The following is a 13,507-nucleotide window of genomic DNA, read 5'->3' on the forward strand; positions in this document are numbered from 1 at the left end:
TAGTTTCTTCAAAGATGTGATTTGGCATCCAACAAATCTAAATGCGTCATTTCATCCTTAAAGATTCTTGATCTAAAGAGCTGTAGTTTGTAAATAAAGTAAAGCAGAACTCATTTTGAATTTCCCTTGTGAGAAACATATGATTAGGGAGACATTGAAATATACATTAACCAAAAATCTTATGCTCATTATGTCATGAAAACTATGACTAAAGAGCGATAGGGGACTCGATATGGTACAGTATTCCCTCGACGCGATCCGTTCTTGTTTCCAGTGGACAGACGCCGGGGTAGTTTTAAGAGACTGTGTCAAGCCCGAACTCGAGCTCTCCTCATTCTTCACAGCCTTTCTCAAGCAAATGAGTTTTCCAGTTGTCAAGTGTCAACTTTTCTTGCAGTGAACAACTCTTCTGCCATCACCACTGCCGGGGAGAATATGTTCTGTCGATGATTGACCAACCACTTCTGGCTGTTGATTTTGCTCGTTCGGCCCATTGATGTTTGGTCCCGAATATGCACTCCCGGGAATGTGAATTAGTAGATCATCATCCACTGTGTCACTTCGAGACTGTTCACATTTCTGAAGGCACAAACTCAAGATTACTTACCAAAATATCGATGTAACATACTGAGTTTTGACTTAAGATGACATTTAGCAACATATTTCTGATGATAGAGATATCACATGGTGCATTTCTTAAAATTGCTGAACCAGATTATGTGAGATGAATGTTTAAACAAGATGCGAGATGAATGTTTAAATTGACCGAATATAGTCTGTATCAACTGCGGTGGAGAAATTCAGACTTCAAGTAACCACTAACCAGCAGATAAGCATTTCTTTTGATTCATGATGGGGAAAGGAACAGTTAGTCGATCTATTTGGTGGGGTTGGGGATGGAGGGAAGAGACAGACAGACAGAGAGATTCCAGTAAGAACTACAGCACCTTTAGTATGTCTGTCCGCTTTTCACTATTTATGAGGTCACTCATAGTCACTTTGAGTTGTTTCTTAGCCTTTTTCCGAGCAATACGCCGTTCAGCACATTGTGCAGAGGTTACATCAGCATGACAAGCAATACAGAGGGTCCTCAGGTTTTCCAGCTTGCACTCGCCTATAAAATTCAAGCATGGAATTCTTTAGAGCAAAGAATCATATATCCTCTTAAGTTATGATACAATCAGCCATTTTTTTAAGTTGCGGGATTGACCAGAATTTGACCAAACTTGATGGTGTTTTTGGCTAATTTGCCCTTTTTTAATTGTGTGTGTGTGGGGGGGTGGGGGAAGGAATCTCACACACCTCCTCCTTTATACACGGGTATGATATGGTCTGCATGCCAAGCATTGCCTTCAGAAGGGTCCTGAACAAGCTTGGCTAGCCTGCAACATGCAGGAATAAGGCATAAATTTGCATTGCGAAGAAAACTGCGATTTTCAAGTGAGTAGGCAAGCTTGTCCATGAGGTAAGAGTTTAACCAACACTTTTTGAAAGCGTTTAGATCTGATTACAACATACATTTTCTTGTGTGATGCAATATTCGGAGCCACATTTTTAATGTATGCTTCCCGCTTCTCAACTGATAGAACTCTCAAGTGTTTCACAAGTCGATGACAGTCAATATGGCAGTTCGTGCAAATGCCATGTTCGATTTGGAAAAGTCCCTACAAGTTAATTACGATAAAATGAGAATAACGAAACACCTGATACAAATATACAGGTTCATCTGTGTGAGATCAGAGTTCAAACCTGACGAAGGAATCTATTGCTAGTTCGTGAGCGATATTCTTCAAAGCAGCCCAAACCACAGAAAAGATCCTCAAAGAATTGGGGCAACTTGGCATCATTTCCCCTGCCACCGAAGAAGCCATCAATAAGTTGCTTCATGTTTCACCAGGAAAAAAGAATTTAAAAGACTTACATGCAGGGATTCTGGCACAGTTTGCAGAGTGGTTCATCCAGGTCCGACCAAGCTTGTGTATACGTTTTCGTTTTCTGACCTTGGCCACTACACAGGCTGACATTTCTCCAAGCAGCATTTGATGGTAATGAATTGCCTATCTCATCTAAAGGTGTTTTGCGCCTGCTGCTGCCACCTCTCAGTAGTCCCTAGAGAAATAAGCATAGATGGGGTTAACAAGTTTCTTGCAAGATTTGGGTAGTTCAGTTATTAAATGATTGAATGTGAAAAGTGCATATGACATGAGTCAAAGGTTAAGATCGGCTAACTATTAAGTACTAACCCCAGTTTCGTGATTAAGACTTTCATTCAAGTAACATAATTCGCAAGACAGTGGAAGCTGCAAGGGTTTATTGATCAATCTCCTCCTCTCAATAGGCCTTAGCTCCTTCCATTCATTGATGAAAGACATAAGAGCTTCCATGTATATTGAATTATCATCAACTGATTCACCACTGGGTTTCTCATTTTCGTCTGCAAGAGAGTGACACTCAACCTCCTCTTGCCGAAAACTCTTAAAAAGTGGACTCGGTCTACATTGTGTTTCTGAGGTACAAGAGTATAAGTGGATCCTGCCAGTGTGTTGGCTCACCTGAGAGCATGAAACTTGAGGAATAAATTATAATTTACAATACAATACAAAGACATCATATTAAAGAACTCCTTAGAGTTGTGATAGAATACATAACTTTTGTGGTAGCAACTAATCGTAGATAAATAAATAAGCAAATCCAACTTTGTACCAAGGTGCCCATGTATATACACACATTAGCAGACTGGTACATTTGTGGGACAAGACATCCACTAAATCATGTATCCTATTCCCAGCCCCAGTCCAGTTAGAAAATCATCTTGGACAGCTTGAAGATATCACAACAATATCGTAGACAACATCAGCAGTTGATGGTTTCCACTAACCTCACCCATTTGTGTAAGTGCACTTTATGATTGCTTCCACAACTGCATCCATACTATCTGGCTTGCTGGATTGCATTGTTTTTAATAAATTATCGTTACATATGTTTATAATTTTTTGCTTCTTTCACAAGTAATCAGTTTCCCACAACATGCACAAGCAGAAACATGGGCTTCAGTGACATACTTATTTAAACAAATTAACTTACCTCAAAGCGAAGACTGCTTCGCTGGATATCAGCCTTCACTCCATATTCAACTTCGTTGACACGTCCATCTCCATTTAATGCTATTTCACTTTCATGTAGTTCAACACAACTGTTATCTAGCTCTACATGCATATCAGACGATGCCTTTGGAAGATCTGGTTCATGCTCTACACAAGCATTTTGAAATACGATGGATTGCTTTATATTCTCAGTTGTACTTCTAGTGCTTTCTAGAGAAGAAACACCCTCAACCTAGCAGCATAAGAACCAAATAGAAGAAACACAGTGTCATAACTAAACGTTATGATTCTAAATCTCAAGGTTAAAACAAAATAGGCCGAAGGAAAGGAAATAGGGAAGAAACAAAAAATACTTAAAGTTCGACTCCTGCCTGGAAATTAGAAGCTAATAATCACACTTCATAGTGGCAAACTCGCATCATATATTGAGTGCAAATAGGTGGTGTCCTAATATCAAGTATATCCAATATGCAGTGGTTTCTCTCTATCTCTTGGAAGTTGTATTTGAACATCAAGTGTCTTCTTTTGGGTATCTGAATATCTAAAAATATTGGAACTTTTCTAGCCCAACAGCAACATAAACATTTTACAGAACCACTTTGATGTCTTTTCTCCTTCAATCCGGTCAGTTCAGCTGTTTATTTTTTAAAACCTTCTCAATTAAACACAAACCGAAAACCATTAAATCAATCTTCAACACTGAATTTGAGGGAATACTCTTTATAGAAGATCTTTAAGATAAGCTAGCATAAATCTCTCAAGATAAATTGCACAAAGCTAATGGATTAGAATTCAGAAGGTACATGGGTACCTGCTGGTAGGTGAGTACCCAATTGCCATCATCTATTGGGACTATCGATGTATAAATGTCTATAAACAATATCCTGATGCCTCTAAAGAAGTACTGAAAAAATGTCTACTTGAAGCTATATACCTCTATCTCACGTATAGCGTGACGCTTCCCATTGACAGTAGAAGAAACGCGCAGCAAACTCCTATTAAGTTGCTGCCACTGTAACTCATCTGAAGTATCCTGACAAGCAATCAATATAAGTGCCACAGAAGAAAATTCCAAAGAGAACGTTTCATGAAAATAATCAGCTAATTTATTATATAGTATGTTATAACAGACACCTTTGCGCAGAAAATGTATACATTCACCACTCTCTTCTGTCCATGCCGGTGAGCTCGATCTTCAGCCTTCAAATGTTTAAAAAATGTAAAAGCATCACTTAGTATGTAAAGATTTTTAGATTATAAACAAAACTGTAAGCTTCATTAACAATTAAGACCTTGCCATGTTCCAAAACAGGACATGAGACCACAAATGCCATATAAATCAATCAAGAAACTTTAAAAGAGGCGAAGATATCAAAGCCCCTAACAAGTGGAGACAATGTAAGATTATGTAGTTGATATATCAACAGAACTAGCTAGACTAATTTTTTAATATGCTCCTAAATACTATCGATCCAAAGGTCAAAACCAGCAAGAATAAACCCGCAACTATTGACCAGTCATAAACGACACTGTCAATTAAAGAATGCACACAATTAGCATTTCATCATCTTTATGTAAACATCATTATAAATATCATCAATCAGCACTCAATAGCACTTTGCTTCCCCACTTAACACTGCCAAAGCCCATTGAGGTCGTAGGCCCCAATCTGCTGCTGAATTTCACACCTTTCGGAATAACAAATAAGCCTTAATTAGTAGAAAAGATAGAAATACCTAATTGCAGAGTACACCAGCAATCTACCGAAAGGATCAATTTTTCTATGATCCTCAAGCAGTACTTTATGTTTCATGAATAAATAAAAATTAGAGGAAAATTGGCAAGAAAAAGGAACATTAGTATCGATGGCCCAGTTAGTTTTGAGATTCCTCTTCGAAGGAATTAAATTGTACAATGGAACCATAACTCCATATTACCAGGCTTCAACAACACTTCTAGTGGAATCCAAGTATAAAGGATGGAGTTTAATGATGATCTGTAACTTCAAAACCAGAAACTTAAAGAAGCAGAAATACGAAGGAACCTGTTGAATATCAGCAGGGTTCGTAGGTAATTCCACGAACACAACAGTGTCTGCTGATGTTAAGTTAAGACCAGTGCTTCCAGCACGGATGCCGATCAAGGCAATTTTAACCTGGTGAAATTAAAAGAGTTGTTATGCACAAGGGCATCGAAAGAAATTGAACAATGGACTTCTGTTATTTTTTTGCAGTTTGATCTAAGTACATAATACAAAATCATTTGACAGAAGACTTAAGGTGGAATAAAATGTAGGTACAGTGGCATTACACACAAGCAGCTGAAAGACTAGTAATAAAGTTCCTGGAGGATCAAATCTCATCATTATTAGGCCACGCCAGAAAAAGATATAAACAAACAAACAAACAGGACTAGAAACATCAATTTTCTACAGAATATGAAAATAATAACGGATGACAAACCTCTTTTGATGATTGGAATGACTGAATAGCTGCCTGCCTGTCAACACCAGTTACAGTACAGTCAATGCGAACAAACTGCATTGCTTTCTCACAGAGAAACGCCTGAGCAATAGCAAAAGAAGGTAGAGATCACATACATATAAAGCCATGTTTAGTATCAGAAGACAGTGAAGCACTGCCTGACTATGTAATGCAATGTTAACTGAAACACTAACACCTACATGAAATATGATCATGTGGTATTCTATAACTGTCTGATTACGCTAAGTTGACCTCATTATTTGCACCTTGGAAAGATGATATTTTCTAAATGATTTCCCATACTTCGATAAAAAAACATGTGTCCATAAATTAAAAACTATTCAACAAAAGGGGATTAAATACAATAGTCATTCTAAATAGTTTTTCTCACCTGTACATAATCAAGCACCTTATGATGATAGGCAAATATTATCATTTTGTGTGAACTCGAACTTTCTTGCCTGATTTCTTCTCCATCCTTCTCCAACATAATAGGATGAAAAGAGAGCCACTCAAAGAATCCAGGTAGCTTTGCTAAACCAAGTGCAGATAGCTTTTTTGACAATTTCTTCTTCATATCACAATCTACATGACAAGAGAAGCAAGAAGTTCATTCTTTATAAGCCACTGCACCTCAAACAAGAGACTTCAAGCATATGTTTTCTCTATTTAATTTCCATTTGAAATAATATGATATGATCATGCACAGGATTTTGCATAGTAACCCTCAAATATCCTCAGAGTCACAACTAACCAGGTTATGACAAATTAACAAAGATTTCATCTTTTTTCCGGGCAAAACAAATTCACCCAATCCTGTGCTCATCTCATCCAAAAGTGGTCAAAGATAGATAATGAACCTTTGGGTGTAGCATGAATGCATGACAACAAAGGTTCCTTGAAAATCAGTAACTCTACTGCATGCTAATTGCTAATGGTAAGTCTGCTCAACTCCAGCATATTCATTTAAAAGATGTGAAATGACACCTGGATCATCATCAGAAATGGGAATAGGTGCATTTTCAGCGTCACTTTCTGCAGTAGTATCAACATCTTCAAGCCCTAGAGCTACCATAGCAGAATTAATATCTGATTTACTCAAAACTAATTTTATAATTTGCCGACGCTTGGGCGGTAGTTGGAGTAAAACGTGTTCCTTTAGACGTCTAATCTGCAGCATCACAAATGAATTTAAGTGAATAAGAGTACAGAAGCAAATCCAAATATTTAAGAGAACTATATATAGTGGGCCCAACTGAAAAATCACTTTCTTACTTCAGAAACACTTATTGTCATATTTCAGAAGATATACCTCATATCCGTTTAGTTGTGGACTAAGCAAAGACCACTTTAAACTGGTGCACTGTGTTGGAATCGAACGTTCAACTTTTAAGGATTTTTTTTTTGAAATGTCCAGATTTGTTAACAAGATAAATTGCAGTTCTTGAATGTTTAAGACACATAACTTCAATTATATTTAGCATATTTAAAGGGGTAAGGAAATAGAGGTGCAAATGCCTCACCATTACACTTTGCTTTAGTAGAATATTTAATTCCTCCAAGCGGGTTCCCCTAGAGAAATCCTATGAATGAGAGATGGTTATATAGTAATACATTTCAAAAGTCAAAATGTTTCAAAGATTCACGGGGTGGGGTATTTAGGTAAAGAATAACCACAGATCATAATGAGAAAAATGGAAACTTGCATAAGCTACATGATATTACAGGCAGGATGAACATATTAGATATGCAGATGCACTCCGCTTATGTAAATTAAACACATTTTAAGTGCTAGGTAATAACCATAGAAGAGTCAACCCAAAGGCACCTTAAAAACTATTCCTTGACGACCCTGAATTTTTTTGAGAGAGCAGTAAGTTTTCGCAAAGTCATACTTGCCCTTCCCAAGCAAACCTGGCCTGCATCAAATTGAGGTGCATAACAATTAACAAATTTAAATAGGAAGGCATATCACAACTCCTGCTAGTGCAATGTCAAATCACTTACCACAACATATTTATCTGATGAAAAATGTCAAAAGGCCTATTGTCACCTAGGAAAAAATGCAACCCTGTATTAGCATTTGCAGCTGACACAAAACGGCGAATAAGCAGTACGGGAAAGTTAACTATTGATGCTGGAATAAAGATGATTTCAACAACCTTGACAGAGAGGGAGTTCCAGAGAGAAGAATGAGATGCTTGACCTTCGTAGCCACATCAAGCACAACTTGTAGCTAAGAAAAAAGAATAATTTTTTAAAGAGTAGGTAAGGCAATGGCTTCATATGACTGAAGAAAATCTCACAACTTAGAAGGGCTAAGTGGGTAAGTACATCCAAAAAAGTTTTGGTGTGAATTAAGGCCAAAAAAGCCAGATGTATGGTCACAATTCGCATGATCAAATAACTACTGAAATTATGCTCTAGCAAAAATGATAAAATAGAACTGTAGTAAGATTTACATGTGCTTACAATACTCTTTCTGAACATTATTCTCTGGTAGTAACCAGATCAAACAGATTTTATTTGTAAAAGGATGAGTTATAACAAGGGATGACACATCCCAAAAAGTAATACTATTATCCTAGCTAAAGATACAGCTCCAATCTGCAACATTTGAAACAAAAAACAAACAAAGGAAAAGCAAGCCTTCAATTCTTTACGATTTGATACCCAGCAAGAACCTAAAATCCCTTACAGGCTTCTTGATATACTCAAATCCTTTCTAGCCACAATGACCAAGAAAGTGCTGGCACGCTTTGATGTGTGTGCACACGACTTTCATGATTGTGCGTGCATAGGGATGATGATTTGCCTTTTTCAAGCTGAGTGGTTAATGGTATAAGCCTGGTCAATTTAGTAAATTAAAGACAAAACCTTTCTTGGCAATGTGGAGAATAAACCAATTGATGAGCATAATCATCAACTTTATATCTCATTTAACCAGACAAATGACAATTTTCGACCCAGTATAATAAAAGCTAAACTTGTGAGTGACATGAAATGAACAGATACATTAAAGTTTTCTTGACCGCATAGATATGTAGTGATCTAGGACTTAGTAAAAGTTTGAGTAGTGCCCATGTTTATATGATTACTAAACTATGCACGCATGTATCCATAATTTAACAAAATTAAAAGTTCAATGTGACAATATCCGTTAGAAAGCATAATGTGATCGACAAGTTTGTACCTCATCCTTTTCAGATGATTGTTTGCTGCAGTGCAAGTGATGTGATTCATCAACTATCAAGGTGACCCAATCTTGTTCCAGCATGCTACTTCGTAAACGACGAAGCATGGTGTATGATATGACCACAATTCTTGGAAGTTTAGTTAATCTTGCAGGATTGTCTGGACCGCGAAAAACTGAAAGGAGAAACAGAAGCAGCTAAAACAACTGTAGTATATGGTGAGAGGTAGTATAATATAATGATACGTATAATTATATCCTATACAGGGTGTGGTTAATAAAAAAAGTTTTAATTGTAAGGTATATGAGAACTCTTGCACTTAACCTATTAAGTAACTGCACTAAACTTATAAGTAATTTGCAATACATGTTGACCATATATTTCGGTGCAGTAGGGTGTGGTTAAAATAAAACCCTCTTAATTTTTAGTCACTGAACGTATTAACAACCGCATTTTCTGTTTTCTTCAGAGGTGTGGGGATAAGTTTACAAAGAAAACTAATTGTACTGATCTCCAGATTCTCCACCACACTTCAAACTGTGGAAGGTATAAAGTGGCAAGCAATAAGTGAATATTGAAGTATACCTAGGTGAATATCAGAAGGCAAACAAAAAGGAAACCAGCGCTCCAATTCTTCCGCCCAGGAATATCGCAAAATAGCTGGGCAAACAACCAGTATGGAACCTTCCTTCCTGAAACAGGCTGCGATTGCAATAGCCTAGTGCAAAAAAGGGTCTTAGTAGTTCGATAAATATTATGAACAAAAGAAACTAGCTAGCCATAACAAACAAATAAAACAAGGAATTCCATATTAATTAGAAACAACTAATACTATTCAAGTACGTTCCGCTTTCAACAATTTTCTTTTCTCCTTAATTACCTTCACTGATTTTAGGAAATTAGTACAACAAAACTTCAGAGTAGCACAATTTCCAGAAACTAAGGGGAAAGTGAAACAAATAAAATATACAAGACCTATTTGAGATCCTCCTTGAGTGACTCTCTAGAACAAAGAAACGCAATTTCCCTATTTTTTCACTTTCTATGAGCATTTTATATTAATCAATAATTCTTTTAGACTATTAATATATCATCCAATGGTCAAGAGTAAAAGACTTGTAAGATAGGAATATCCTAGGATCTAGGATAATGTATTCAAGCAGGTTCCATTATGCACCCTCACACTAAGTAGAATTGAAGGTGCCTCATGCCAGACAAAATTTGCCAAAGAATGTTAGGTAATGATATTACTACTAAACCGAAGATAAGAGGGAGAAGCACCAGCAATCGATGTGAATTTATTAATCACACAGGACCATGACAAGTTCAAAAAAAAGATTTGGAAACTTCAGCAGATACAATTTGTTTCATATCAGCTGAAGCAAATTTGCAACTTCAGATTACAACATTATTTTCCTGGCACACTACACATTCATTATTCAAAAACTGTGATTTTCTTTCATATTTGCAGAGCCACATGGCCCACATCATTTCCTATTCCAGTTGGACTTTGGCACCTCTGGTGAGCAACTTCAGTAAGCTCTAACATCTACGCAGAAAGACTGGGCTATACACCTGATAAAATTTAGTAATCCTAATGCTATTTACATGGTAGGAAATAAAAGGTTACTTAACTAGAGAGCACAGGATTATTTCATCTTATTACTGGCGGCTGTTAGACTCGACATTCATAAATATGAAACGACATACCTGCTTCAAATGAAATAAATAATAAAAAGGAACAGTTCACAAACTGGGCATACCTCAGATTTGATTGAAGATTCTATAACATGCATAGTTACTATTTGTACCTGGAGAGTCTTCCCAAGACCCATTTCATCTGCAATGAGGCACCTACCACCCCTCCTCAGTCCAAAACGAACACCATCAACTTGAAAAGGTAGTAAAGCTTTTAAGAACGCTTTTGGGAGCTCGGAAATCAACTCATCCACTTTCTCATCAGGGAAGTGCTCAGGCCTGCATGGTGTCCATCTTCCGGAAATGAATGAATGCGAGAATTTCTCAACAACATTGAAAGTACACCAAGGTATCTCTTCACATACAATGTCCTTGCGACTCTTTAGGGACTTCAAAACCGAGTGATAATCATAAAGCCTGTAAACACAACCCCTTCCACCACCAGTGTTCTGTGTGTAGTGTGATAAAGTCACCTGGTCACAATGCAAATAGAGAATATTGATCCACCAACTGAATATATACAGATATTTGTACACAAATTTGCCAATTTAAACTATCAAGATTTAAAATGAATACTCCCTCCATCCCATAAAAATAAGGATACTCTCCATTTTGGGATGTCCCATAAAAATATCCCCTTCTATTTTTGGAAACATTCTTCTCCCCAATAAGGTGGGCCCCATTCTCCACTAATAGTACTATAATTACTTTTTCTTTCTATCTCTCTTACTTTACCAATTATGCATTAATTCTCGTGCCGTCCCAAATGTCCATTTTTTATGGGACGGAGGGAGTATATAAAAGGACTGAAACAGACTGTTAAGGAGAATTAATATGCAGTCCATCATCCCTTAAGAAAACAACCTAAAAGTTTGCTTTATTTTCTCATAACAGTTTCAGCCCACATTAAGTATATAAACAAACATCAAATTTTCAAGGTATGTTCCTAAGATTAACCAGATACACACATTGCCATGGGAAAAATGAATTGATCAACCCATTCATTCCATAAGAAAATAAAACCGCATTTCCAACCTATCTTTTTGGAGCATTTTCTTCATATTATCACACTCTCAAACAATATGCCACCAGCATAATAGTGAAATTTCAGCAAAAAGACAATAAACGAATCCCTCGAAACTGAATATCTGATTCAAATTTTAATCTACTCATAATACAGAACAACCCTCATTTCCAACCTATCTTTTTGGAGCATTTCTTCATATTATCACACTTGAAAACAACACACACCAGCTCAATTGTGCAAAACCTCAGGATTTAAAAAAAAAAGAAGCAATAAGCTAATCACTCAAAACTGACCATCTGACCCAAATTTTCATATTCTACTCACAAAACAGAACAAACTGCATTTTCCAACCTATATTTTTCTGCATGACTTCATATTATCACACTCTCAAACAAAACACCAACGGGTCAATTGTGTGAAATCTCAGCAAAAAAGCAAATACCAAATCCCCCAAAACTATCTGATCCAAATCGAATTCTACCCACAAAACAGAAAAAACCGCATTCCCACCCTATCATTTTGAGCATTTCGGTATATAATCAAACTCAAACGAAACACCACCGTCTCAATTATGCGAAATCCCATCAAAAAAGCACAAAAAAAAACTAAAAACACACACAATCAATGCAACAATTTCCAAAACCAAACGTTTAAAAACGACCTAGTTCCATACATTCGATAAAAAATCCGCGAGCTTCTCAAAAGCAGCATCCTCGCCGGGAAACGCCAAACCCTCGACAGCGACGGGAGAGACTGAAAACGAATCAGGCGCGCAAATTTCCACCCGAACGTGGAGGATCTCTGGCGGTGCGATTGACTTGGAGGCAAGGGGCGGTTTGGCGACGTGGATGCTAGTTTCCGGAGAGAGCTTGCGGCACTTGGACAGATCCCAGCCATGGGAGGGTTGTTCGGCGAGGGAGAGGATGGCCTTGCGCTTGGCTAGGGCGGCGGCGCGATTCGCTTCGGCGCGTCGCCGCTGCTCCTCTGTGACTTGATTTTCTTCTCGATTTTCCATTTGCGGATTATTTTCAGTTCACTGTTTTTTTCAAACCGGAAGAGCAGCTGAGGAAGGCGCGGGAAGGAAGGTAGATATTTTCATGTGGATTTAATATTGTTTCTTCAATTGTCGAAAAATCATGAATTTTTGTTGAATTTTTGGCTAGTTTAGCAACTTTAGAAATCAATAGTAATCCTAATTTGATTTCATATTTATATTGTGTTATTGATTTGGCAAATGAATGTTTTAAATTGATGATGTGGTTAAGTTATTCGATAGGTGTACTGAGAAAAATAATAAATCCCCAAATAGTCTCATTCTTGTAGCATTTTATGAATATCACATTAGACACGAATCATACAACTTCGTGCAAATTAGATTTATCAAAAATTTGAGAAAAATTCTAAAACTCATCACTTTCAAAGCATGTTTTTAAAGTTTAGAGACAAAAATGACTTGATCAAATTTCATAATTTTTCTGACAATTTAACCTCACAATAACAAGTTGATCTTCACAATGCCAACGACAATTATACTTCTGAAATTCATAGATATTGAAATTGACAATGACGATAACAGCAAAGTTCATGATATCTCAGATTAAATTTCAAGTTTGTGGAAATTTTTAAAATTCAGTCAAGTTCATGATTAACGACCATATTGCTAGTATTTGGTTGACACTTCAACTTTAATTTAGCCATGTCAGATTCTATTTTAAGTATCGTGGGAAATCGGCAACAAAAAATGAAATTTAGGATATTTACGACAACATTTTAAGTTTGTAGAAAAAATTCAAAAATTAAGCCAAAGTTCATGGTATTAACGACCAATCATGAATCATCCCTCTAGTGCCTTAAATTATTGGCTTTACCTAAAAAAAACCAATAATTTAGCGGGCTTCGAATTAATGAATCCACTACTGGATTGTGGGCTTTACCTAAGCCCGTTGAATTTCGGCCCAAATCTAACTGGGCCCGACAGTTAGGTCCAATCTAAGAAGCGAG

At 36.9% G+C, this 13,507-nt stretch overlaps 1 protein-coding gene across 3 annotated transcripts; it reads right to left on the minus strand.

Annotated features, from left to right (window-relative positions):
• Positions 1–20: 20 nt before the first annotated feature.
• LOC121782014 (DNA annealing helicase and endonuclease ZRANB3) lies at positions 21–12,681 on the minus strand. Of its 3 annotated transcripts, none has more exons than XM_042179718.1 (22): positions 12,180–12,681; positions 10,593–10,952; positions 9,367–9,499; positions 8,781–8,956; positions 7,750–7,823; positions 7,595–7,630; positions 7,416–7,506; positions 7,111–7,170; positions 6,575–6,758; positions 5,979–6,172; positions 5,567–5,668; positions 5,149–5,259; positions 4,239–4,304; positions 4,039–4,137; positions 3,085–3,336; positions 2,244–2,552; positions 1,922–2,109; positions 1,750–1,852; positions 1,519–1,664; positions 1,303–1,382; positions 948–1,114; positions 21–579 (listed from the first exon to the last, which is right to left on the minus strand). In XM_042179718.1, the coding sequence occupies exons 1-22, from the start codon at positions 12,519–12,521 to the stop codon at positions 382–384; spliced, it is 3,471 nt and encodes a 1,156-aa protein (XP_042035652.1). In that variant the 5' UTR covers positions 12,522–12,681; the 3' UTR covers positions 21–381. The 3 variants fall into 3 exon arrangements, with proteins under 3 accessions (XP_042035652.1, XP_042035654.1, XP_042035653.1); XM_042179720.1 differs by lacking the exon at positions 12,180–12,681 and having other exon boundaries at positions 10,593–10,758; positions 10,845–10,952; XM_042179719.1 differs by lacking the exon at positions 7,111–7,170.
• Positions 12,682–13,507: the final 826 nt, after the last annotated feature.

This window comes from Salvia splendens, chromosome 20 (assembly GCF_004379255.2).
Source record: "Salvia splendens isolate huo1 chromosome 20, SspV2, whole genome shotgun sequence".
Lineage (NCBI taxonomy): Eukaryota > Viridiplantae > Streptophyta > Magnoliopsida > Lamiales > Lamiaceae > Salvia > Salvia splendens.

Bases quoted from the DNA above. Each gene is read 5' to 3' on its own strand.
- LOC121782014 (XM_042179718.1), bottom strand. From the start codon at position 12,521: ATGGAAAATCGAGAAGAAAATCAAGTCACAGAGGAGCAGCGGCGACGC. The intron at 2,110-2,243 runs GTTAGTACTTAA...TTATTTCTCTAG, and splicing joins GTCTTAATCACGAAACTGGG to GGACTACTGAGAGGTGGCAG. The intron at 1,115-1,302 runs GTGTGTGAGATT...TGAATTTTATAG, and splicing joins ACCCGTGTATAAAGGAGGAG to GCGAGTGCAAGCTGGAAAAC.